The 22,738-nt window shown below is 45.0% G+C and overlaps 1 protein-coding gene across 7 annotated transcripts in view; it reads right to left on the reverse strand.

Annotated features, from left to right (window-relative positions):
- DNM1 (dynamin 1) overlaps positions 1-22,738 on the reverse strand; it is a gene marked incomplete at both ends in the record, with an annotated part of 61,526 nt that overhangs the window by 25,495 nt on the left and 13,293 nt on the right. For 6 of the 7 annotated variants that reach the window (XM_080356045.1, XM_080356044.1, XM_080356043.1 and 3 more), the window contains 11 exons: positions 190-260; positions 463-549; positions 7,854-7,992; positions 9,019-9,086; positions 9,566-9,701; positions 9,786-9,928; positions 11,024-11,184; positions 11,882-11,980; positions 12,350-12,553; positions 13,099-13,248; positions 14,398-14,471. In XM_080356045.1, the coding sequence (XP_080212171.1) occupies positions 190-260; positions 463-549; positions 7,854-7,992; positions 9,019-9,086; positions 9,566-9,701; positions 9,786-9,928; positions 11,024-11,184; positions 11,882-11,980; positions 12,350-12,553; positions 13,099-13,248; positions 14,398-14,471 (1,332 nt within the window). Of the gene's footprint in view, positions 1-189; positions 261-462; positions 550-5,105; positions 5,245-7,853; positions 7,993-9,018; positions 9,087-9,565; positions 9,702-9,785; positions 9,929-11,023; positions 11,185-11,881; positions 11,981-12,349; positions 12,554-13,098; positions 13,249-14,397; positions 14,472-22,738 lie in introns of all 7 variants that reach the window. The other variant, XM_080356047.1, reaches the window with a different exon arrangement.

The raw sequence follows: 22,738 nt of genomic DNA on the forward strand, positions 1-22,738 counted from the left end.
ACACATCCTTATTCTCCTCCCCAGCCTCGCAATACAGATCCACTGAAAAACAAGCAATACCGAGAGCTGAACCACGCTCTGGAGCCACAGCATCTGTACCAGGACCTTTGCAACCCATTTACTGGAGCATCTATAGGACAGAGCCACAGGAAACACATGCAGAGGAGGCAATAGGATGTGGGTGCTTACTTGGCAAAGCCAATGAAATCCTCATGGTTTGTGTTCATGTAAGCCAGCTCGATGTCTATTAGAAGCATGACCTGCCAAAAAGAGGCACAGAGAGCAAGAGAGATGTTAGTGATCGACATTGCTAATAGTCAGAGGCAGACAGAACCCTGTACATTGATCATCTCACCAGCCTCTGCAGCCAGACACATCTTGGTCAGGCCTCTCTAGCCTAGACTGTCCCTTCAGGTGTCCCCCACCCCATCTCCCCTCTTACACACACTCCCAATCCCCTACCTGATCTTTGGTCCTGCCTTCTCTTTCACGGATGTGAGTAGTAACAATCCTCTCCATCTCCTCACGTAGATGAGGGTACTGGCTGAGCTGCAGGACAGAGAGAAAACACGTGCACATGGGAAGGGGAGGCATGAAGGGGGAGCAGCCCCCACGTACACATGCATACATCCATCCTGCAATTATATTTTCAAGGGAAGTTCTAGAAAGCTGGACTTGCAGACAGATTTTTTCCAGGTTCCTGCAGGTGCACTGGGGGCAAAGTTTGTTCCCTCTTTCTTTGGGCATCAGAGAAAAGCCATTTTCAGTCTTGCAGCAACATTTCTGCCCCAGAGACCTGCTCTAAACCTACCACGTTCTTCCTGGCATGAGGTTCTTGACAACCCCACTGCTTATTGGGTTTTTCCCATTAAAGTGAACAATTTCTCTCGATTTTCAGCATCTCATAGTAGGCTAAGCAGGTAAAGAGCCTGTTGCTACAACCTGCTAAATCCTATGGCAAATTTCCCTGGGAAGTGAAGATTCAGTTCCCATTTGCTGAGGCACTGAGTGAAAGCATCTGGCACTCTCCATCAACATCTGCAAGCAGAGACAGGGGATCTGATCAACTCAAGGGTACATGTTTTTAAGGCATTCAGTTCCTTCCACCTACTCTCTACCTGTGCTGGCCCAAGATTACATGGCTGAAGTCTGTATTGACATCACCCATCACTTTTGCCATGTTACTGAGGATGGACTCTTTTCCTGCCTGGACAGAGAAGTAGAAGGACTTTACTAGCTGTGGTTCAAAAGAAGAATAGCTACAGAGCTCATACTTGAGGAATACTTCCAAAAATCAGCACTCCAAGCCCTCTGGGTTTCACACAGCACCCACCTGCTTGCCTGGATTCATAACCCTCCAGTGATTTCAGCAGCAGTAACCATACACTTCTCAGGTCAGGCCCAGCTCAGTTGAGTTAGATTAGCCCTCCAGACCCAGGATCCAGCCCTTTCTTCCTCACTTGACCTTGAAATCACCCCCCCTTTTTTTTTGTGTAACATTACCTCTAATTTGACTATAATGTCAAACAGCATTTCCTAATATTAGTCTTTTATAACCCCTCAAGGGGGTGTATAAAAAATTTGCCTATGATCTGTACTGCATTTGCTTTGTTCTTCCAATTTACATGAGAGCTACACCTTAAACTGTTCGGCCTTTTGTTCTGCATACATAATTCACTATAACATGCTAGAAGGAACTGTCTCAAAGCGTGCAGCATCACTACTAGAAGCCAGATCCCACACTAACCAGCAACAGTATTCCCAACACCTGACTACAAAACATCCCAAGCCCTCTCAGCACCCTTGCAGTCAAGCAAGTTGCAATAGGCTAGAACTGAAACTGAGGACTAGCTTTGACACTGACTATTTTCAAATGTGTCATTTGTTTTGAATGCCAATGACCCTGCAGAGGCAGGAAAAAACAAGTGGAATTAGTGCTCCCCACCACCACCTTGTCTTGAAAGCACAAACTGGATGTTCTCCATGATCTTTACGGTTCAGGCAGCTGGTTGCTTCAGAGACACACAGGCAAAGCTTCCTGTTTCCTTTGGGGGTTGGCAAAGGATAGACGGGCAAGTTATGTCAAACAGAAAAACAGGAAGCTGGAAAACCTCTAAGCAAGTCTCAGCTTCTTCACTTCAAAATAAAAACAAAACAAAACACAAACACATCAAACCTTCCCACCACCACCCCACTCCCAACCAGCACAAGTGCACAGAAAGTGCAAAACAAGTTGTGGTTTCTTCAGAACCCAGGTCATTCAGCAACAATCTTGTGCAAAAATAAATTGGCACCATCGGTCCCCATGCAGGAGCTTCCAAGCCCAAGCATGCACAGGGAAGCAAGGGTGGGAGAGGAAAGAGGAGACAAACAAGCCATGGGATGTCACACCACCAGGGGACATGCAACAGGGCATAGAGGGGCAAGGAGTTATCACCAGCAGTACAAACAGCACCCAGAAATGCCATGACTCTGAAAGACAGGAGAGCAGGCGACCCTTCGAGGGGTTAAGTCTGTCAGCCTGGGATCACATCCCGGCTCAAGTGGGTTTTCAATCCTGTTTTAGCTGCATTTGCCTGTTTAATCAAAACATAAGCTTACAGCCCTCTTTGAAAACCAATTTATCCCAATGTTCCCTTAGTTCCCCTCTTTGCAGATTCCAGGAGTCCTTGCCAGCACACCGAAGATCAACCTTTAGCTGGAGTGTTGCTGACTTGCAAGACCGCCCTGCACTTGTGAGATGCTGCAGTGCAGTCTGGCACAGAAGGTTCCTCCTTTTGGAAAACCACTAGCTAGAGCATTATCCTCCTAAATGTAAGAGTTTACACCAGCTTTCTGTTCATTTTGGAGCTACTCTTCATTTACCCAACTGGAAGCAGCTCAGAATCAGGGCAGTCAGAGGACAGCTGTAAATGGCCACCTTCTCTTCAGCCCTCAACTTTGTCTAACAGTGAAGAGATAGTCAACTACAAGTCTCTTTTCGTAGAGGAAATCTGTATTTCTGTAGACAACAGATGGGTTTGCCGCCTTCTGTGTTCTTTATTGGTAGTCTCATATTATTCCATCTATGCAGCTTTATCAACTGCATAAAGATTTCTTCACCATCTGGGGTGAAACGAAATAATTGTGACAGCACACAGACAGTAACGCACAATAATCCAGGACAGCAACAAACAAAGGCTACAGGACTGTTCAGCTAATTCAAGAGGTGTTAGCCCGTGCAATCTTCCTTTCAAGAAGCTTTGCAGGACTTCTAGTGAGTTTAAAGGTTTGGTTTTGTCATCTGAATGGCAGCATCAGTCCACACCAGCGGGCTGGGTATTACCTTACAATTAGCATCAGTCCCAAAGTAGCCTTTTCCAGATGCCTCCCCTAATAGCACATGCTCTTGTCCACATCAAGCAGTTAAGGCTATATAACATGCAAGATAAGTATTGCAAATTAACAAATGCCGCTGTGCTGTAACTACCTTACACCATCAAAACCCATACTAGGCTGGCTGCTATGCTAAACTGGCCCACAGCAGTCACCTTCTGCTCTTTCAGAGGGAGATACAGACAACAGTAACCTTCTCACTACATGTAGACCCTTGACTTTATACATTACTAAAGCTTTCCTTTTATTTTCCAGCACTATTGCTACATATTTTCATTCAGACAGTTATTTCATATCCCTAACATGTGCCTCCCTGGCCTCTCCAACTTTTACTGTAGTCATTAGTCTCCTGAAGTGCCACTGCTACTATCACCTCCCCTACAGGGTTCTCTCTGTTGCATCCTCATGGGGTCCTCCACCATATCACGGATTAAGATCCACAGAGCAAATGGGTATCCAGCCACTCTAATGACACGGTCAAAGAGAAACTGGAACTCGTCACCCTTGGGGTTTTCATGATCCTTCTCCCTCCCTACCCAGAGCAGACATCTCCAGCCAGACACAGAACAGTGTAAGCAATTGAAATAAAAACCCACAGGAGAAATAGGCTGGACAGGAGTTCCTGTGCCTCACTACACCTGGCAACAGCAGGACTCTGCAAGAAATAGCTTAGGCCAAGCTGGGGGCATGTCAAAGATGTTCCCTGGACACAGGCAGAGGTCAGCTCTGCATTCCTACAGCAACCAGACCTTACTCAGCTCTTTGCCTTCATTCTTAACCCATATCAGTTCTTATCTTCCATTCCTTCCCATTTGAGGTGTATATGTTGGCGAGTCTGGCTGTAACCCTGGAAGAAGGGAATTGTAATTTTCAAGTCCTAAAAACTCATGAAACAGCCCTTTCCAACTCAGTTTCCGCAGCACACTTCTGCTGAGCCACAGACACGTTTCTGGCCTGTCGCTGGGAAGTTTAACACTAATTGCCACATTTGCCTTTTTTTTTTTTTGAAGGGGCATATGGTGCCCCCTCCTGGGGAAACCAGCCTGGGGTTCACAGCATACAGGGAAGCATCCACACTGTTTCCCCACTGAGCATCATCCATGGAGCAAGAGATCAGCAGGAGAATGATGCAGAGGGTGTAATGCCTGCTAAAGCTCTTCCCCATGCTTCCTGGGACAGCAACCTTCTGTTGACTGAATATTTCTTGCAGAACATCTTGCACCTCTAAACTTTTAATCAACTGTTGTTTTGTACGTGCTACTGCTCAACACAGCTCTGCAGACAAGATGAAACCTGCAGACCACTCATGCTGCGGGGATGAAAGGTCTTTTTCTGGCTTTTAAAATGTTTCTAGTACACCTAGATTTTTAAGGCAGTCTCAGAAAAGAAGTAGTAAGAAGTTACAAAATGCACAGGCAGTGGTGCAGCAAACAGGGCTTGCAAAGGGTTTGATCCACACCAAGGTGAATGCCACTGAGCCAGAGGAATAGCATACGCTAGAGTAATCCACTGGATCCCAGCTCACTTCTCAGCTAAAGAGCCCATCAGCTGACACCCACTTCTCTGGGCCTGCTTTTGAACTGCCCTTACACCTGCAGGTTGCTGCTCTCCTTTTGACATCTTTATATCCATTTTGTCTCGCTATGTTTGCTGAAGTTCCTGGCGTGTGTGGGAAGGGGGCGGGCGTTGACCTTTCTTGGCAATTTTTGTTTGTTTGTTTGTTTCTTTACCTTTTCGCTACACTTTCTGATGGTGGATGTGAGCTCACTCACTACCATATCCACACACTTCAGACTCGGCTCCTTCAACTTCTGCACCTGCTTTTTCACTATGGCTTCAAAAGCGAGGTCAGGCGTGAAGAGACCCGTTCTGCATGGCAGGGCAGGGTGGGAGGAAGCAACGAGGAAGGAGGAAGCGAAGCAGAGAAAGAGCAGGAAGGAGGAGGAAAGAGAAGGAAGGAAAAGGGGAAAAGAGAGAAAACACAAGGCAAAATGAGAAGTGAGATTTTTGGTTCATTCCATTAGTTTACTGAACCAGGTGAGCATTGCTATGGGGCCTGTGCACTGCCAAGTATCAGGAGAGTCTACAGGCAAATGGAAGCAGCAAAGGGCAATGAGGTAGGAGCAGCTTGGCCAGTGAAATGGTGAGCTGTCGAGAGCAAGATGAATGGATGGAACCCCCCCGGGATCAAGTGATCTCTTCCCAAAAGCAAACTTATTTGGATTTTTAGACAAAGCTGCTTGCCACAGTGAGCCATTGCCTCTTCTTAGAGGCTCATCACATCTCATTTCCCTTTGTCTCAGCATTCCCCTTTCCTTCCCACCACGGTTATCTCCCCTTCAGGTTTTCCTTATTCCAGCTGCAGGAAGCCTGAACAGAGCCAAGCTATGACTTGCTAAGGTCTGTCACTTGCATTCTGTTTTGGCAGGTCTAGCTAAAAACAACCACTGCCTCATTTAAGCCAGATCTCCCCTTTCACATCTCCACGGATAACACCTGCACGACCTCAAGCAACACCAGTATTAAACACTCTTCAACACCTCATAGGACCTAAAACTAATCTGCCTTTTAAGCAGCAAAGAGTTGCAATATGTTACAGGATTCAGCTTCACCCAAGGGTCTCTCTCAAGGTGCCAACAATGTCCCTTTGAAGTAAAGCAAGGGCACTTCCAGAGTTAAATTCACATCCTATTGCTCAGCATAAGTTTCCTACTAATGCAGCTGCCCTGCTAAACTCAACACACACTCTTTCCCCAGACTTGGGTGGCCCTGCACAAATAGAATAAATCAGTCCCTTCCAGTACTCAAGTATCACCCAAATGACAATTTATTACATACAAAATTGTGACCATGGCTATTAGAGCACACACAGAACAACTAGCACTGAAGTCAACCATCAGGTTCAGAGCAGTAGGACCTAAGTTAAAATGGAATGCTTTAATCCTAAATGTGTAATGTTTCCCCTCATCCTCCTTATTTCCCACCCTGCTGAACCCACCACCTGATCACTTGAACTTGCCACTGTCAGAACAGATGTCTACTCTGAAATTGCCAGTAGAAGACAAAGCAAAAAGAAACAATGAAGAAAGAAGTGGGAAATGGAAGGAACAATGCAAAAAGAAAGAATGAATGAAGATTTTTGAATAGCAACTGAAGGATGGAGAACAAATCAAGAGAAGCTTCAGAGGGCATGAAAAACAAGGGCCCTTCTGATCCAGTTAGCAGGCAACTCTGGATACTTGGCAGCCCGAGGGCCTGTGCTTACCTGTCCCCAGGCTCTAATGGCAATTTTCTGGGTGCTCCCCACAGTCACAGCCCAAGAGAGGACAGCAGGACAGAAAAAGGAAGCTCCTCCAGCACTCTAGAAACCTGAGCAACCTCTCACTGCATCCACTTTGCTTTCCCAGTCTGTCCTGGGGGGCAAAGCAGGTGTCTGCATGTCTGAGCTCTTCCACAGAGGCTCTTGGCCCCAAGGATTAGGCTTTTCTGCAAGCGATGGCAAGTGTCACCACTTGGGCACCTCTCCCCACCCTTGCAGAGACAGGGCATCAGACTCTCCAAACACCACCTTCAATGCCCATTTACCTGCACCTGAAGAGCCAGTGGTGATTCCAGTCTCCAGCACCCATCCCACCATCCTAACCAAGGTGTCTTTCACCAGCACCCAGCCCTGCCTGAAGCAGCAAGCCACGGCTGAGAGGAACAGCACAAGTCACCTTTTCTTGCTGTCTTTCAACCCCAACCCCAGAAACAAAATCTGCTGTACCCAAAGGGCAGAATCAAGGCAAGTTCCCTCCACAACAAATACCAGTATGGACCCCAAAGGGCAAAACCTGAACCCCTCTCTCAGAGAGGGGGAGGACCCAGAGGTTGAGGGACGTTTCTAACTTGCTTCTTCTCAGCCATGTCCTGCTCCTCCAGAACAGGGTATTGACCAAGCCAACCAGAAACAAGCCAAACACCACAGGAACATCTCCTTGCAATACAGCCCACAGCTATAACTGCTGCAGCCTCTGAAGTTCATACACACCCCCAGAAGCGCCCAAAGGTGAATTTGGAATTAACCCTCTCACTTCTACAAGAACAGAGGGGACAAAATTTAAAACCCAGTTTCTCACTTAGAAAATAAACCCGTATATTAAATTTGAGGTAAAATGTGGCTGTGTAAGAAATGCTCTAGGTTTTAGAAGGAATCAGGAGTCGTGCTACAGGCAGAGGGGTGGCAGGGACATCTCCAGCACCCCTCATCTCTAAAACATTCAGGGAGCAGGGCCACAGCTCATGTCCCACTGCAATTCCCTTCCTGTTTGGCTTGTTGGCTGGATGGCCCCAGGCTGGTACCGCTCAGGTCTAGTCATGCTGAGGAGGTGTGAGAAACACCGAGTGTGGCTGCAGGCAAAGTCCCTGCCCAGGTCACAATGCTGCGCTGCAGCCAGCGAGCGGGTGGAAGGTGCCAGCTCCATGCCACCTCTGGTTACCTTCTTGGTGCACTGTCTAACGGTATTGATTAACTCCGAAATGACCATGTCCACGCATTTCAGGCACGGTTCTTTAATCTTCTTCACCTGCTTTTTCACAATGGTCTCAAAGGCCATGTCGGGTGTGAAGAGACCGGTTCTAAACACCCAGGGTGGGGATAAAACAAGGCAGGAGGGGGAGAAGGGGCAAGGAGAATGTCACAGCGTTATACACACATCCTGGAGCAGGTGTCACCATCACTGAAACCCGGCACATGGGGATGGGGGGCGTCACGTCCCCTGGACAGACCGTGACTGGAGTCCATAGAAATGGGGGACACTTGGCACCTTCCAGGAAGGAGGTGCTGAGGACAAAGTGGATCCCAGCTGGATGTCCATGGCCAGGCCTCCATTTCACCTCAACCACTAGACCTAAGCGGGGCAGGGGCTGACCTTAGAGTTGTGCAGGAGGTGGGAGGCCTTTTCTAAAATATTCTCACAATGATTAGGACACTAACATTTGATACCCCTTTGTCAAGCTCAGCTAGTGACTGAGCAAAAGAAAGGAATCAAAATACATCTAGGCCAGTATTTGTTCACATCCCAGTGTGCAGAAAGGGCTTTGATGGGCACCAGGACCTGCTCACCTTCCCAGAAGCAGCATGACTTGGGTCTCGGGGCTGCAATTACAGTGAACCTCTGCTGGGGGGAACACTAACATTTGCTCACTGCACCCTGAGGACACTGATCCTGGTGATGGGCACCCCAAGGCTCCCTCAGATCTCTACAGGAAGAGGTGCTCAGCACCAACAGCTGTTTTGAACAACTAATGGTTGGTTAGTATGGAGGCAGAAAGTGAAAGCTAGCATTTTAGTTGTAGCTAAATGAAGGAGTAGTATGGGCTTGCATCCTTCTTTCTATCCTTTCTTTTGCCAAGACACAAGAACGAGGGAGAGAATGTCTAGTCACCAAGGTAGTTTTACCTTTCAGGCTTCTGTGACTCTCACACGGGAAGAGAAAACTGGCTTGGATTATTGTCCCTGCTCCCAGATTCAAGCCACCAGTGTGGTCAACCCTCCCCTTTGGCTGACCTACCGTACCTCTGAAGTCTTCAACTCCATTCGGAAGGTCTAAAGGTATTTACAAGGTTACGAAGCCAATGGTCTGCCTAGCGTGAGATACGTGCCTGATACCATGGATGTTCTTGATGGCATAGCTAATCTCCCGCCGCAGCTCCTTCTCATCAAACTCCATCTGCACCAAGAAAGGATTTTATTAGAAACTGTCAGATACTTTATTTGCACAACCCCAGGACACACAAGAGCATGTTTTACAGAGAAAAGGCCCCATGCCGGCACTATCATGAGATGTTAGCCCAAGTGTTGCATACAGAGTCCTGCCATAAAGCTCCTATTGCCAATGCACACATCCTGGACAAGTTATTTTGCACATTTAATTTAGCATTTAGGAATTATGCCATAGAAATACTGTCATTTAGCTAAGAGAAATTTAAGCTGTCAAAAGGACAAGGACTGAGGGAAAGGGCAGTACTATGGGAAGGCTCCAATAAGAGAGACAAAATAAGTAAAAAGGTGTGATTCTGTGATAAAAGAAAAAACATGTAACAAACTAGTCAGAGGAAAAGATAGATGATGGAAAGATACCAAGAGGAGTAAGGAGAGAGAAGAGGTAACAGACAACAAGCAAGAAGACAAAGCGGATCTCAGCAGTACCTTCACCAGTTCAAAGGGGAAACGCTCATGGAAGATGCGGTTAATCCTGGCTCCTCCTGACAGCTCATAGGTATCAATTTGGTCTCCAGAGCCTTCAATGCGTTTCTCAAAGTCCACAGCAAACTGCTGGACCATCCTGACAGAAAACAAAAAGGCATGAAGCAGGAGTCATGGCTGAGCAGTCAACTCCAGGGCATGACATGCGGCTGAGGCCACTTACTGAAGCAGAGCTTTGGTTTTGCGAGCAGGGTCATCAGGACGAAAGCTCTTGTACTCCTCCACCTCCTTCTCGATGGAGAGAAGCTGGCTTTGGAGCTTGTTCCGCAGCCCAGGCAGGGTGTCACGAATGTGGTTGGTCAATTGCTGCACAAGAAGGTTTAAGATGATAATAAGCATCTAGTTGGTTACTGGGAAGAGTGTTTCCTCCACACCACAAAATAAAGAGGAATGCTCCTCTCTTCTGTGATCAATCCTTCTGAGTGGTCCTAATAAAAAGTCTGTCCCAGGACAGATACCAGTTATGAGCTGGGTGCATCCTACCTCCCCAGCTCCTATCTACTGCACCCCTCTATTCTTGACCTTCATTTTACCTTCTAATCTGGTACAAAACTGCCATTCATACAAGCCTGCTGTCTCCAGCCCAAGAATAAGCTTCACATACAAGTATTAGCATTTGCTATTACACCAGGGTAAAGGCCATTCAGTCTTCAGATTAGCACACCATTGACACCCAAGGTGCTGGTTAAGCCCTTTTTCAACAACAAGGTTGACAAAGCAAGGTGGAAGGAGCCAAAACCACTGATGAGGCTCTAATAAGAGGATTTCCAGAGAACAGCTATAGAAATCTTCAGTTTAAAGATTACTATTTAAATAAGGAAGAAAAAGGACAAAGCCATTCTTCACTTGAGAATTTCAAGGGAGCAGAGATGGAAGCAACAATAAGTTGCTGCTGTATAAGACAAGAGATAAAACAGTCTTAATAGACAGGAAAACAACTACCAGCATCACATTTTAACCAATCTTTGCAGCTTAGTGTTAGGTACAGAGACCACCAGAAGTTTAGAAGGTATCTTTTAGCTTAACCTTGCATTCTGATAGTATAAATGCCACAAACCAACTATTGATTTTGCAGCAGTGTCACTGAGAGGATAAAGCAGTGCTCTGCCTTTGGTGTGTAAGCTCCACTACTGGCCTTAATGTCTTTCACTGTATCAGTATTATACAAGTCAGGCACGCTTCATGGGACTTGGCACCAAAATGTGTTTTGTGACACAGAGGAGGAAGAGTCCATCAATCTTCACAAGTCTCACTGCAGCAAAACAGTTTTAAAGTATTCAATCAGTTTCTTGACCACAAGTTTTAGCTTTTCCTGTATTCTTCCATCTCCAAAAAGACCTGAAGACCAGGACAGCCACTCTTGCAGTGTCATGGGCAGCAGATTTTAACTGTTGACAGTACCTGGTTCAATACTTTCTGCAGGTAGGGGGTTCCCATGCGATCAGCCATGTGTCTGTAGGCTGGGTGGGAGAGAAAGAACTTTCTCTCTGCAGCCAGTGCCTGCTGAATGTCCTTCTTGCCATCAATGTCCTTCTGACTTCTGTTCACTACACCAATGTAACCTGTAAGAGCGGGGTTAGAGATCAGATGGTTGCGAGGATGAGAATGTCAACAGGACTCAGAACAATAAGTTACCAGCTGGCAACACTGCAAAAGAGGAATTCTAGTGGCAACACATTACAAAGAAACAACTGGAAGAGTTTATAATTAGAATTTCTTCCGAATGACCCAGGTTTGATGTTTTGGCATGCAGGACAAAAGTCACTAAGCAGCTAAGAATTAGTTTATTTATGACTGTTCCCCCAATCACAAAGCATAGCCTAGTCTCATTCATTTATGTTAAAGTCCTTAGGACAGGTACTTCATTAGGGCTACAGACAGCATGTATCACAGTCCAAAGTTATTTAATCCAGTGCACTATGGCAATCACATCCACACAAAAGATGAGGGGGGTCTTTTAGACAGGAGTTCTACTTTGGCAGCTTGCCTTATTAAAAGATGGAAAGAAAATAAGGCTATGCTGCTGCTAGAACTACATACACATCAAGGTACAAATGCCTAAAAAGGTTCCTAGTACCAGTGTGACTGCTCCCAGTTCCACAGCTTCCTCAGCTGCAGCTCAGAACAGAGATGGCTTAACCACAAGCTGTAGCAGATGCTGCAGGAAGAGGATGCTCTGGAGGAAGGGGATGAGGCCAGGACACCTCGCACAGGGAAAACAGAGGACGGAGATCACGGACAAAGCACGAGGAAACGTACCTCTACGAAGGGGAAGTAATTTATTTTCCAATACATCTCGTGCATCAGTTCCTTCATCCATAAGATCCAGCTTAGTGATGACTCCAATAGTGCGTTGCCCTATAAAAAACACCCACACAAATATACTTGATCAAGCAAACAACTCATAATATTTTCCTCTGTTTACAGAGCTTACAGATTGCCCAGCTTGGCTACTCAAGGGCTCCTGAACTCAAACATTACAGTCCTCATCATGTTCAAGAGGCCATGAGAGCACAAGAGACAATAAGAGTTCAGTTCTCAGGTATATTCTGCTGAAACATGCACACACTGCACCACAGAGAGGGATCTTAGTGAAGATTTCACTGCTTTTCTCCAGGCAGAACACAGATGGATAAATGAAAGGAAATTCTTAACCTCTTCAGAAATGGGTAAAAGAAAACCCAGGCCACTGTCTAACAATGGCATGCTAAATTAAGAGAGATTTACCTTGAGGATCCACCTCCTTTGCAATCTTCAGGGCATCAGAATTGGCCAAATCAGAGTTGGCTGGGGACACCGCCAGGATGAGGCAATTCTCTTTGGTGACGAACTGCATGAGCATATCTCTGATCTGAAACTCGATGTCAGGGGGCTGGTCCCCTACTGGGACTTTTGTCATTCCCGGTAGATCCACCAAGGTCAGGTTCAGGACTAGACATGGGAAACAGGAGATAGCACAAGGGAGTGTTGATGTAAGAATGTTCTGGTCTAAGTACCACCTGCAGCTTTAGCGTCTCCAAAATATAACAGGTATAACAGATGCACACATAGAAGCACATTGAGCCTTATGGTTCCTTTTATACTTAAAACTTAGTTGCTAGTTGACAATGATCTCATCATCCTTCACTTCAAATTACTTGTTTTCACACTGATCAGGGAAACTGTCCTCTCCAAGTCCTTCCACATATGCTACATTGAAAAGGAAGGGATGACAGCACATTTGTTCACATCATCACAAGGACTGGAGAGTCAGAAGTATTGGTCCCACTTATTGAGAACCAGCCCCCATATTGAGGAGCACAGTCCCACCACCCTTTTTCAAGGATAAACCCATTTTAGCAGTATGGCTAAAGGCACAAAAATTAAAATCAAAACCAAGCACACCCCATGTGATCTGTGTTTTCTGTCTTTGCTCCATGACAAAGCAGCAAATTGCCTCATCTATCTCCTGACTCAGATGCTGCAGCAGGACTCACCATGGGGAGAGTAGACTCTAAGATTGATGGGCACAGGGGAAATTCCTTTGTTGGAGCCAGTAACACGATCCGTTTCAGCCTCAATCTCCAAACGGACCTCCTCAAAATCAGTGAATTTCTTTCCTTTGCAGTGTAGGAACTCGCCATATTCTATTTAAAAAAAAAGAAGCAGAGTCAGAAATAGTCAATGAAATCAGAAGAACACTCAAAGTGTAACAAAAACTTGTCCCAAGGCAAAACAAAATAACCCCAGACTAAGTCTGTCAAGGGCCTTTCCCACTAGGACCCTGGCATAGGAGTTACTGCAGTCACATTATCCTGATTAATATCTGAGAGAACTCAATTGAGCCAAATGTCTGCACAATCCGGCTTCTGTCTCAGCAGAGGTGGCATCCTCACTTGTCCTCATTCAAGTAATAATCCAGGACCTTTTCTGTTGACCCTAAGCAAACTTAGCAAGCACCTGCCTGCAGCAGCGACACTGGGAGATCCCCGGTACTCAGGAGAACCTGGACCAGTGGTGTTTAGTTCTTGGGGGTAAATAAGTCTTATTACATAGTGAGAAAAGACTCAAGAGAGTCTCAAGGAGAAACAAAACCCACAACTTCTCCTGACATGGTTTTGAATTGGTGGATGGTTGGGGTTTGCATGCCAGTCTTTGAGTAGGTTAACCAATCTAAGAATCCTGTTTCAATTTTAAAAGCCTCTTAAAAGTCAAATTGTCTCCTTATTGTAGATGAGAAAGCTGACATGGACAGATCATGTTGACCTGACAAGGGAGGAAGAGAACCTTCAAACATTGACTTGCCAAATCCTGGATGAGATCTTAACTTGTATTAACAGGAATGGTAACAGAAACATCCCACAAGTAGCAAAAGCAGTGAACTGCCCACAAGGCCAGCCACTGATCCCCAGTCTTCTCCAGATCCCAAAGCTCTCACACTGGGTTTTCAGTGCATTAAATTATCTTGCCCCCTTATTTCTATTAGACTATCAGCACAGCCATCTGGCTTTCAGATCTCAGCTACTCATAAGAGTCACAGCTGCACAGGCGAAGGAAAATCGTGGTAAGTGTATGCATGGAGCCTTGCCTAAGAAATTAAAAAAGCTAAGTATTTTGCTTCTGAACACTTAATGCATCAGATGTTAACCAGGTAGAACTGAAAACCAGCTGCAGGTCATTTTTATTGGGGAAAATCCTTATTTCTTTTTTCCACACTGAGCAACACCACTGATTAAATCAGACGGTTCCTGACTGAGACAGCGACCCAGGCGGACATGCGGGGAAGGCTCACGTACCTGTGCTGGAGTTCACCAGCTGCAGGACGAGCGGGCGCCTGGTTACGATGCCAGATCCACGTGGCAGAAAGTCCCTGAAAGGCACCAGGAAGTTTCAGATGAGCGAATGATTGTTTCCTTCCCTTTGCACAGCTTTTCCACTTCTGCAAGCTTACACCAATTCTAACAGGGAGCCCCAGCCATGGGCGCAAAAAGGCTTAAGGCACAAAAATCCAAGTGCTCCTTCTCAAGCAGGAGAAGAGCGTGTTGTTCTGAAGAAGCCCACAGATGCAGCACATCTAAGCCTGTCTGCAACAGCTACAGCTCGTTCAGCTGAAGTTCCAAGCTAACAAGTCCATTCAATACAGCTGTCTGTACTTCAGAATAAAATAACATCTTTCATCAGAAAGAAAATAAGTTGAAGCAGATCCCAAAAAGCAGCGTGCCTCCTTTTGACAGAATACAATCACCCAAACTACAACAAAATCACCCACACCCTGTACTTTGGGGTTTCTGAAGACACCACGTTGTTCCAGCATGCAAGCACCATATGATACAGCTGAAAGAATAAACAGCAAAGGTTCATCTCCACCCAGGGTTTCTCCTGGTTAATCACTCAAGATAAAAGTATTGCCAAGGCAAACGCAGCAACAGATTCCTTCTATACTCACAACAATCCTGAATCTGCGTGTACTTCAAGTCACTTCAAAGGCAGGAAGCCTTTCACTCTCCTCCTCCAAACGCTGACATAGCAGCGACAGCCCACAAGTTCTCCTTTGCTTTTCCTTTTTCCAAATCCAAGTCCTTTGAGCAAATTGAGGTGAGTTTGCTGTATCTACCCATGACCTTGCCGGTTTGTGGCCTGGTTTTCAAGTACTCCTGGTTTTCAAGCACTCGGCTGATCACTGAGCATTTCTGAAAATACCACTGATGGCTTCCTTGCCCAGTGGGAGAAGCATCGCTTCAAAACGCAGTTCCTACAGCATCAATATAATTGTCTTTGTTAAATTAAGTCCTACTTACATTGCTGGGATTCTAGAACACCACCTTCCCTCCCTTGACAGCTACAGCAATGAATAATTCTGCTAATTCAGCAGTGACTAAGTATTCTGGTGAATGAGAAATGCAGGGCTCTCCATTTTGAGTGTCTTGCTTAGTCCTGTGTGAGCTTAACACTGAGAAAGGAATTCAAAATGAGAAATTAGCGCTTTTTTTAAACACAGACAGGGACTTGAGAAGTTTGATTTCAGCTCCTGGTTTCCACTGATTTCTTGTGTAATTCCATGCAAGTTCTTCTACTTCTCTTTATTTCCTTTTCCTCAGCTACAGAAGTAATTCTCCATCCGTGGGGCTGTCAGTATAACTTGATAATATCAGAAACTGCAGAGGAGTTTCAAGTGAACAGAGTAAGGAGGCATCCTACAGTCTAACACCTCAAATAAAAATATCTCCTGTAAATTACTAAGTCTGGAGCAATGGGGGCCTGTGGTACAACTCTACCAGTTAAAACAAGCCTGTAACCCATTCTCATTACTTCAGACTTTTCAGAAGTATAGAGAGTTAACCAAGGTTTGCCTTTCATTTCTTTTTCAAATAACGCAGCTCTAGTTCTTTTCCATTCCAGTGGGATTGACCCTGGAATCTGAGTCATTGCATCATTCCAACAGCTTTCTGCTGTCTCAGCTCCATTCCTATAGATGCCTGTGGTCAACAGGAGAAAGAGTCTTAACGTAGAATCAGTTTTTAGCATTAAAAAATCCATCTGAGCTGCACTGACTCGATTTGAACTTCTTGTACCCAAGAAAATGGTACCTTATTACTATAGATTCCCCTTTGAGCACACAGACAATATTCTAGTTATTGATCTCCAACTTGTAGTATCAAATCCTACTTTATGCCAGGAAAAGCATTACTTGCATTCACAAAAGCCTGAGCTCTCTAAGAATCAAGATTCCACTCACCTTGTGCTCCATGTTTTCCTGAAGCTTTCTGCTTTGGCCAAAATTCTGATTCCTCAGCTGTCCTTGTCATAGCTATTAAAGCAAAACCTCAGGACAAAGGGAAATCCTATATAGCATCTGGTTTCTAGCATTATTAAAAACCAGCTCATTTACTGTGTTAGCTGAAGTATCTCCTGGGATATTCCAAGGGAAAACATACTAAATCCTCATGAAAGACAAAACAACAAATCCATTAGCCAAGTTTAGTCACCTAAATCAATAATTTGTTCTCTTAACATGCAGAAGCGGCACAACTTTGGATTTGATTTCCTATGCTTTTAAGCAAGAATATCACACTCAAAATTCCCTATCAATATACTGAGGGATCAGTTCTAGCAATGCAATTTCGGGTATTTTATCACAGTTGGATAACTAGGCTCAGATCAGCTATATTCTCCAAACCATTGGTTATTGGAAGACTTATTTATACATATTTCACACATCTTTTAACTACTGCCAGAGAGATACCATTGAGCTTAGTAAATTACTGGTCTGACCAGTGATAGATCATCTCTTCTGAACCAAGACAAAGAGAAGTAAGGATGTAAATCCTGGTGGGTCTCAGGATGAAAAAGTTCAGGCAAGGAAGTGACCTGAAAAGGCATTTATTGTTATATTTTTGCATTGCTCACTTCTGAAGTGCTTACACATGTTCCCAAACAGCCACCTCAGGGCAAAGCCAAGCACATCATCCCTTCCACTCTGATTTCTATTTTCGTATGCAGAGCTGCATTAAAGTACAGATTTGGCCTGAAAGCTGCATTAGTAATGCAATAGTAAAAAAAATATTTGAGGGATGGAAAACAATCTAGCAGCTACTGTAGGGCAATATTAAAACAAAATCCAAACACATCAGAAACACATTAAGGAAATCTTGATGTCATGCAACAGTACATTTATAACCAGAGCACTGGGGACTTGGGGTTTCCCTACTAGTTTAAATTTAAGTCAGACACCCTAGCATCTCAGCTCTCATTATGGGCATATAGTGCCTGGCTTGCTTGCATCGTTAGAGTAAATGCTCTCAAACCTGATAAACACAAGAGAAACGTGATTGCATGAGCAAGCCTGTCCCTTTGTGCTTTGCAAGCAGTGGTTAGCTCACTGTTTTAAGTTGCACTCTAAATGGTATTTAATTCCAGCAATATAGCATTTGTAGGTAACCTCTCTATGATCCTACATTCTCTAAGGGCAACTGGTTTCCTAACCATGAAGGAAGGTTACATACTGCTGGCATCACTAAATATCAGCCCAGACTTCAACTGCTTCTCAATGGATCCTCTTCCACCACAAGCATGAGCATCATGCATCCCCTCCTGCCATCCAATTCAAGTCGAAAAGCACCTCTGCTGGCCACCTCCTCTGCACCACACATAGCCACTGCCTATGTTTTGGCTGGAAGGCTTGCAAAGCCAGTCATAGAGGGCTTTGAAATACAAATCTGCGCCTAGTCTAGATATACCAATACAGCATCCTTGCTGTTTGTTTGTCAGTCCTTTGAGAGTCTTGGATTAGAATGCACTAGAGAAGGTAAAGCCTCAATTAAAAAGCAAAACCAGCAGCTTATGAAGACATAAAAGCAGCTCCAAAGAACAGAACAGGGAACACCACCATCTGATCATTTAATTTCAATTTGATTTCTTATTAAAAATATACAGACAAACAGGGTAATAAGGGATGTGATTAATCCCTAGTTTGAAATATATTTGTTTCAGAAAATTAAGACTCACACAGCCCCCACTATTTCACACTGCTCCTTTGGTTTTTGTTTGTTTACTTAATCCAATATTTGTTATTTCCTGCATTCTGGTGGTGCCCAGGGACAGCAATGCAATCAGAACTGCGCCGCACAAAGCACTATGCCAATACACAGCAACAATTACACTTCCTGCCTCTATGGATTTCACTATCTGGTTACACAGTTCAGACCTGCTCCTACTTAAGCTTAGAACTATCTTCATTTCATCTGTCAAGTCTTACAGCGGATCATGCACCATTCACACACATCCAGATCAAGCTCGCCATAGCACAACGCAGCAGAAGGATCCCAAGACAATCTGGGGGTGTCGCTACCTTTGACACGACTCTTCTGATCATTGCACTGATCATTCACATCTTCATACAGGCTGCATCCTATGAACAGCTCACAAACCCCTCCGAACGGCACTTCATCTCAGCACAACACCTGTGTTTTCAAACACTTATTCCAGCTCGTGACTCCAATGAATCCTTAAGACACAGGCTGACCCCTGTGCAACACATTAGCCACAGAGTATCTGCAAAGCTAAAGATATTTACTATTAATCTTATTGACTACTACAACAAACACCTCAGAAACGGTGGTGGCTTTGTACTTCTTCGACATTAACTCAAGCCTTTGGAACACACATCATCCAGTTCTGTTCTGGTAGAAGCCTGAGGCAGCAACTGCCCTTGAGAGCACATTCCTGGGCTGATCCTTCGAGTGACATGCAGGTACATTCATAAGCAATTCCATAACTGATATGGTGCAAGAACACAGACGAATTTGTTCTTTCCTCTACCACCCAGTAGGTTAACAAGCAGGCTGCACTATGGATTTAGACTTCCCTTTCCTGCTGACTTTATGGCCTTTATGAGCTCTTGTCCTCCGTGAACCAAAGTGCTTCTCAAACACAAAAAGCCAGACAGGCCAACAAGAACAGCAAGCATTTTAAAGGAGGTGTATTACAAAAGCACCCATCAACCTGCCCTGAGCTTTCATCTTCCCTACATGCTGCCTCATGTGAACTTGGACATCAGTTCCACAGACTCATCACATGGCAAGTCCCATCCCTAGGTAGCCACATTTTCTTCCACTTACAGAAGTTTAAGCCAGGGGACTCACATTATTTATCTACCAATCTCCACAGCCCAACAGAGCACCTAGCCTTGACCCATAGTGAAAGAACAATTCCATAAGCACTTGGAATAATGTCATTCCTTAGGGTGCAATTAGTACTGGTCACACAATGGATACATACAGAAATAAAGATCTATTGTAAGTACACCACATTCCAGCATACTGGCAATATTATTGTGCACAATGATTCATTATTTAGGAATACAATTGTGAAAAATAAAGACAGGCAATACTTCATGAGTGTCATCATAATATGCATGTCAGTAAAACAAAAAAAGGAAAGATAATGCTCCCCGCTGCCTTGTACCTTGAGTCCCTATTTACAGTAGCGCAAAGGGAGGTTAACACTATTGTGCCAGCTTGGAATGCTTACAATTGCTTTGTTAAGCAGTTGTGGTGCTCGAACAGCATCGCCAACACCTAGCCATTTCTGCAGATCAGTAACCAAGGAGGGCCAAGCAGACCTCTTGTTATATCTGGTCAGTAGCCAAGGAGGGCCAAGCAGACCTCTTGTCACATCTGGGAGTTTGCTGTACTCCCAGAGACTGTCTCAAACTTCACAGGTGCTGTCTGAACAGGGCAGAGTTCAAACACTGGTATAGGCTGGACCCATGTATAGCATACTACTTGATAATTTGCAAACAAGATGCAGAGGGGATAGATAACGAATTAGAAAGCAACTTCCGAAATTTGCACCTTCTCTTAGTCATCTCTGTGCCTTGAGTTATTCTGTTCCTTTGCAGTTGATACCAGCACAGGTCCCCAGCAATGAGGGGTATTCTGTCTGAGAGGCCTTTATTAAGGTTTTATGCAGCAACTGAGGCACCGCAGTCTTCAAACACGACAGGACAGTGACAACGCTAGTTCACTGTAAGGAAAAAAGTGTAGAAATAGGTTGTATTACATTTCCACAAATACATCCTGCCCCAGGAACTGACATTCTGATTTCCATTGCAAGAATTGTTTCTGTTGTTTCCTGTTCCTGTTTTACAACTGACCAGATGTGTTTAGTTCTGGAGATCTCCTGCATCTTCTTCCTATTCTGTGCTCTCATTTTATTCAAAATAAGAAAAAAAAAATAGTGTATTCAGAGTTAATGTATAAAGTAAATAAAGCCACATAAGAAACCTGTATTTACTGCAAAAGGCAACATATTTCAAAAACCATAGTGACCCCACATCACAGGCTTTGCCAAGAAGACAGGAAACCTTTCAGAAGATTGTCCCCTCTAAGAATCCACCGCCACAGGAACTGCATGGCTGGCTGTTTGAAAGCCCACATACAGTAACTTTGGCAAGTCAAATCCAGCTCCTCGTGAACAAGCATAATGGTGGGGTTTGTTTCACTGACATTTGGGACTAAACGATGTGCCATGGAGAGACAGCAGCTGGATGAGCTTCCATCTCAGCCATAGGGCTTGTCCTACCATGGGACACAGCACAACTACCTGGCCACTGATGTATTATGAGGAGGTGACAGTCTCCATTACTGTTCCCTGAGCCACCTTCTTGGTAGTTTTTGGTAGAGCATAAATCTTTCCTACAGAACAGCACAAAGCCTTTTGTTAACAAAATGCAGTCAGATTTATGTGCCCTTGTGAGTCTGTGGGAAGACCCACATGCCTTGAACATCAAAAGTGTTAATGAAAGATGTGATTCCCCCACTCAGAACACATTGTTTGAGTTAAGCCTGGGCTGAGGGGGCTCAGACAACTAGAGGGACAGGCCCTGTTCAATGTTCTTTCCCTTTCCTGACATTCAGCTGCAGTGGTTGTGTTCAGACTTCAGCCTGCAGAACCTTTATAAACACTGCTAAAGCAAAAAGTGCATAGCAAATTTTACATGAATGCGTGCTTGGAAACAGCTCTCTTCCTCCGCCTCCCAGAGGGCACTAAATCTCTTCCAGAGTGCACCAAATTCTGCTTCTCTGACTGCATAGACTGGTCCCCAGGAGTCACTGCAGTCAGTGCCTCTCACTCTTCCCACATCTCCCCTATTTGTATCTCACTCAGCCCCTCTCCTGCACTCTGGAAGCAGCAGATCTAAAGTTTTCCTATTGCTTATTTTTATTTGAATCCTTCAGGCTGATTTTTCTGTGTCCCACTCCACTCCAGCTCCAGGGTATATCAAAATCTGGAAGACAGCTGGATGCTTTATGCCAAGTCATGGCTGCACTGGAGCCTCTGTGCACAAGTGAATCTAATGCAGAACTACAGAGCTTCACGGCCATACTGTTTCCACAGGGTGAGAGACATCCAAGGAGGTCAGAGGCATTCTTACCCTTCAGGTATTACACTTTTATTCAATGGTCTGGTGGCCTGCCAGCCCACAGAGTAAACTGGCACAGCCAAGAGTTTGCCCCAGGGATTTCTGCTGCTGCAAGTCTACAGTAATTCCAAGGCAGGCAGAATATCCTAGCTTGGTGCTTCACAGACCTTACAGCAGCATGCAGACTGACTTTCAAGGTGCGCTATATGTATTTTTAGATGACCTAAAAGTAATGCAGAGATCTCGCTACACTCTCGTGATGCAGCCCTGCAAACCCATAACCAAGGGTCACCACATCCGATCAGCTCACTGGCTGCGTTACAAAGCATAAAGCAAGAATTTCTGATAGAGCTACAGCCCATCCCCAGCCCAGTTTACATAATGTGTAATAAAGTCTCTGCGTACAGGGAAGAGAGACAGATATTGAGCAAAAGGAATTTCTCTTCATTAGAGAAGGTTACACAGCTCCTGTGCTACATTTGTAAGAGGGGAAGACAAGAACAGACAAGGGAATACCTTGGGAGAAGGCTCAAACCACACAGGCATTACCATTTTTCACAGTTTTCCATGGTCTGTTTGCTTTCTATCTAGAAAGAAAGCATTCCCTCTGAGTCATTGCTGGGGCCTAAATAAGCAATTACCCTTAAGACACAAGAGTCTGAAATCCAGAGGTGTTGGTCACCCCCTTTTGAGCTATCAGCACTAGGATCTCACACAAGGGGTCCACTCAGGCTCAATACTACAGACCACTGGGAATATATGGGGTTTAGTAAGTACTGTTCTTATTTGAACCCATTGATTGAGCTTTATATTCATGCTTTGTTTCCTTCTTCGGTTCCATGAGCTTAATTTTAGAAAAAAAGGTTTCAAAATTCATCACCCCGGTCATAGGGCTTTAGGTGCTACAACATTCTGAAAGCAGCACCCCATATATACAGGACTTACAGTAATTTCATCAGCAAGCAACACCCAAGGCCTGTCTGGAAGATCTGTTTTCCCCAGTCCTTGCAAATACCACCAACAGTTCTCAGCTCTTGCTTAGGTGTGCTACAGCACGAGCACAGCTCATCGCCTCCGCCGTCCCAACTATAAAGCCTGGGTGGGACACACAGCCACAGGTGCCTGTATATAAGGCAGCCTCCTTGCTGACTCAGTGGCCAAGGTTAAATTCTTCACTTTTAAGCATCACAGAGGGCTGTGACCCTGGGAAACCC

Source organism: Nesoenas mayeri, assembly GCF_963082525.1.
Source record: "Nesoenas mayeri genome assembly, chromosome: 18".
Classification (NCBI taxonomy): domain Eukaryota; kingdom Metazoa; phylum Chordata; class Aves; order Columbiformes; family Columbidae; genus Nesoenas; species Nesoenas mayeri.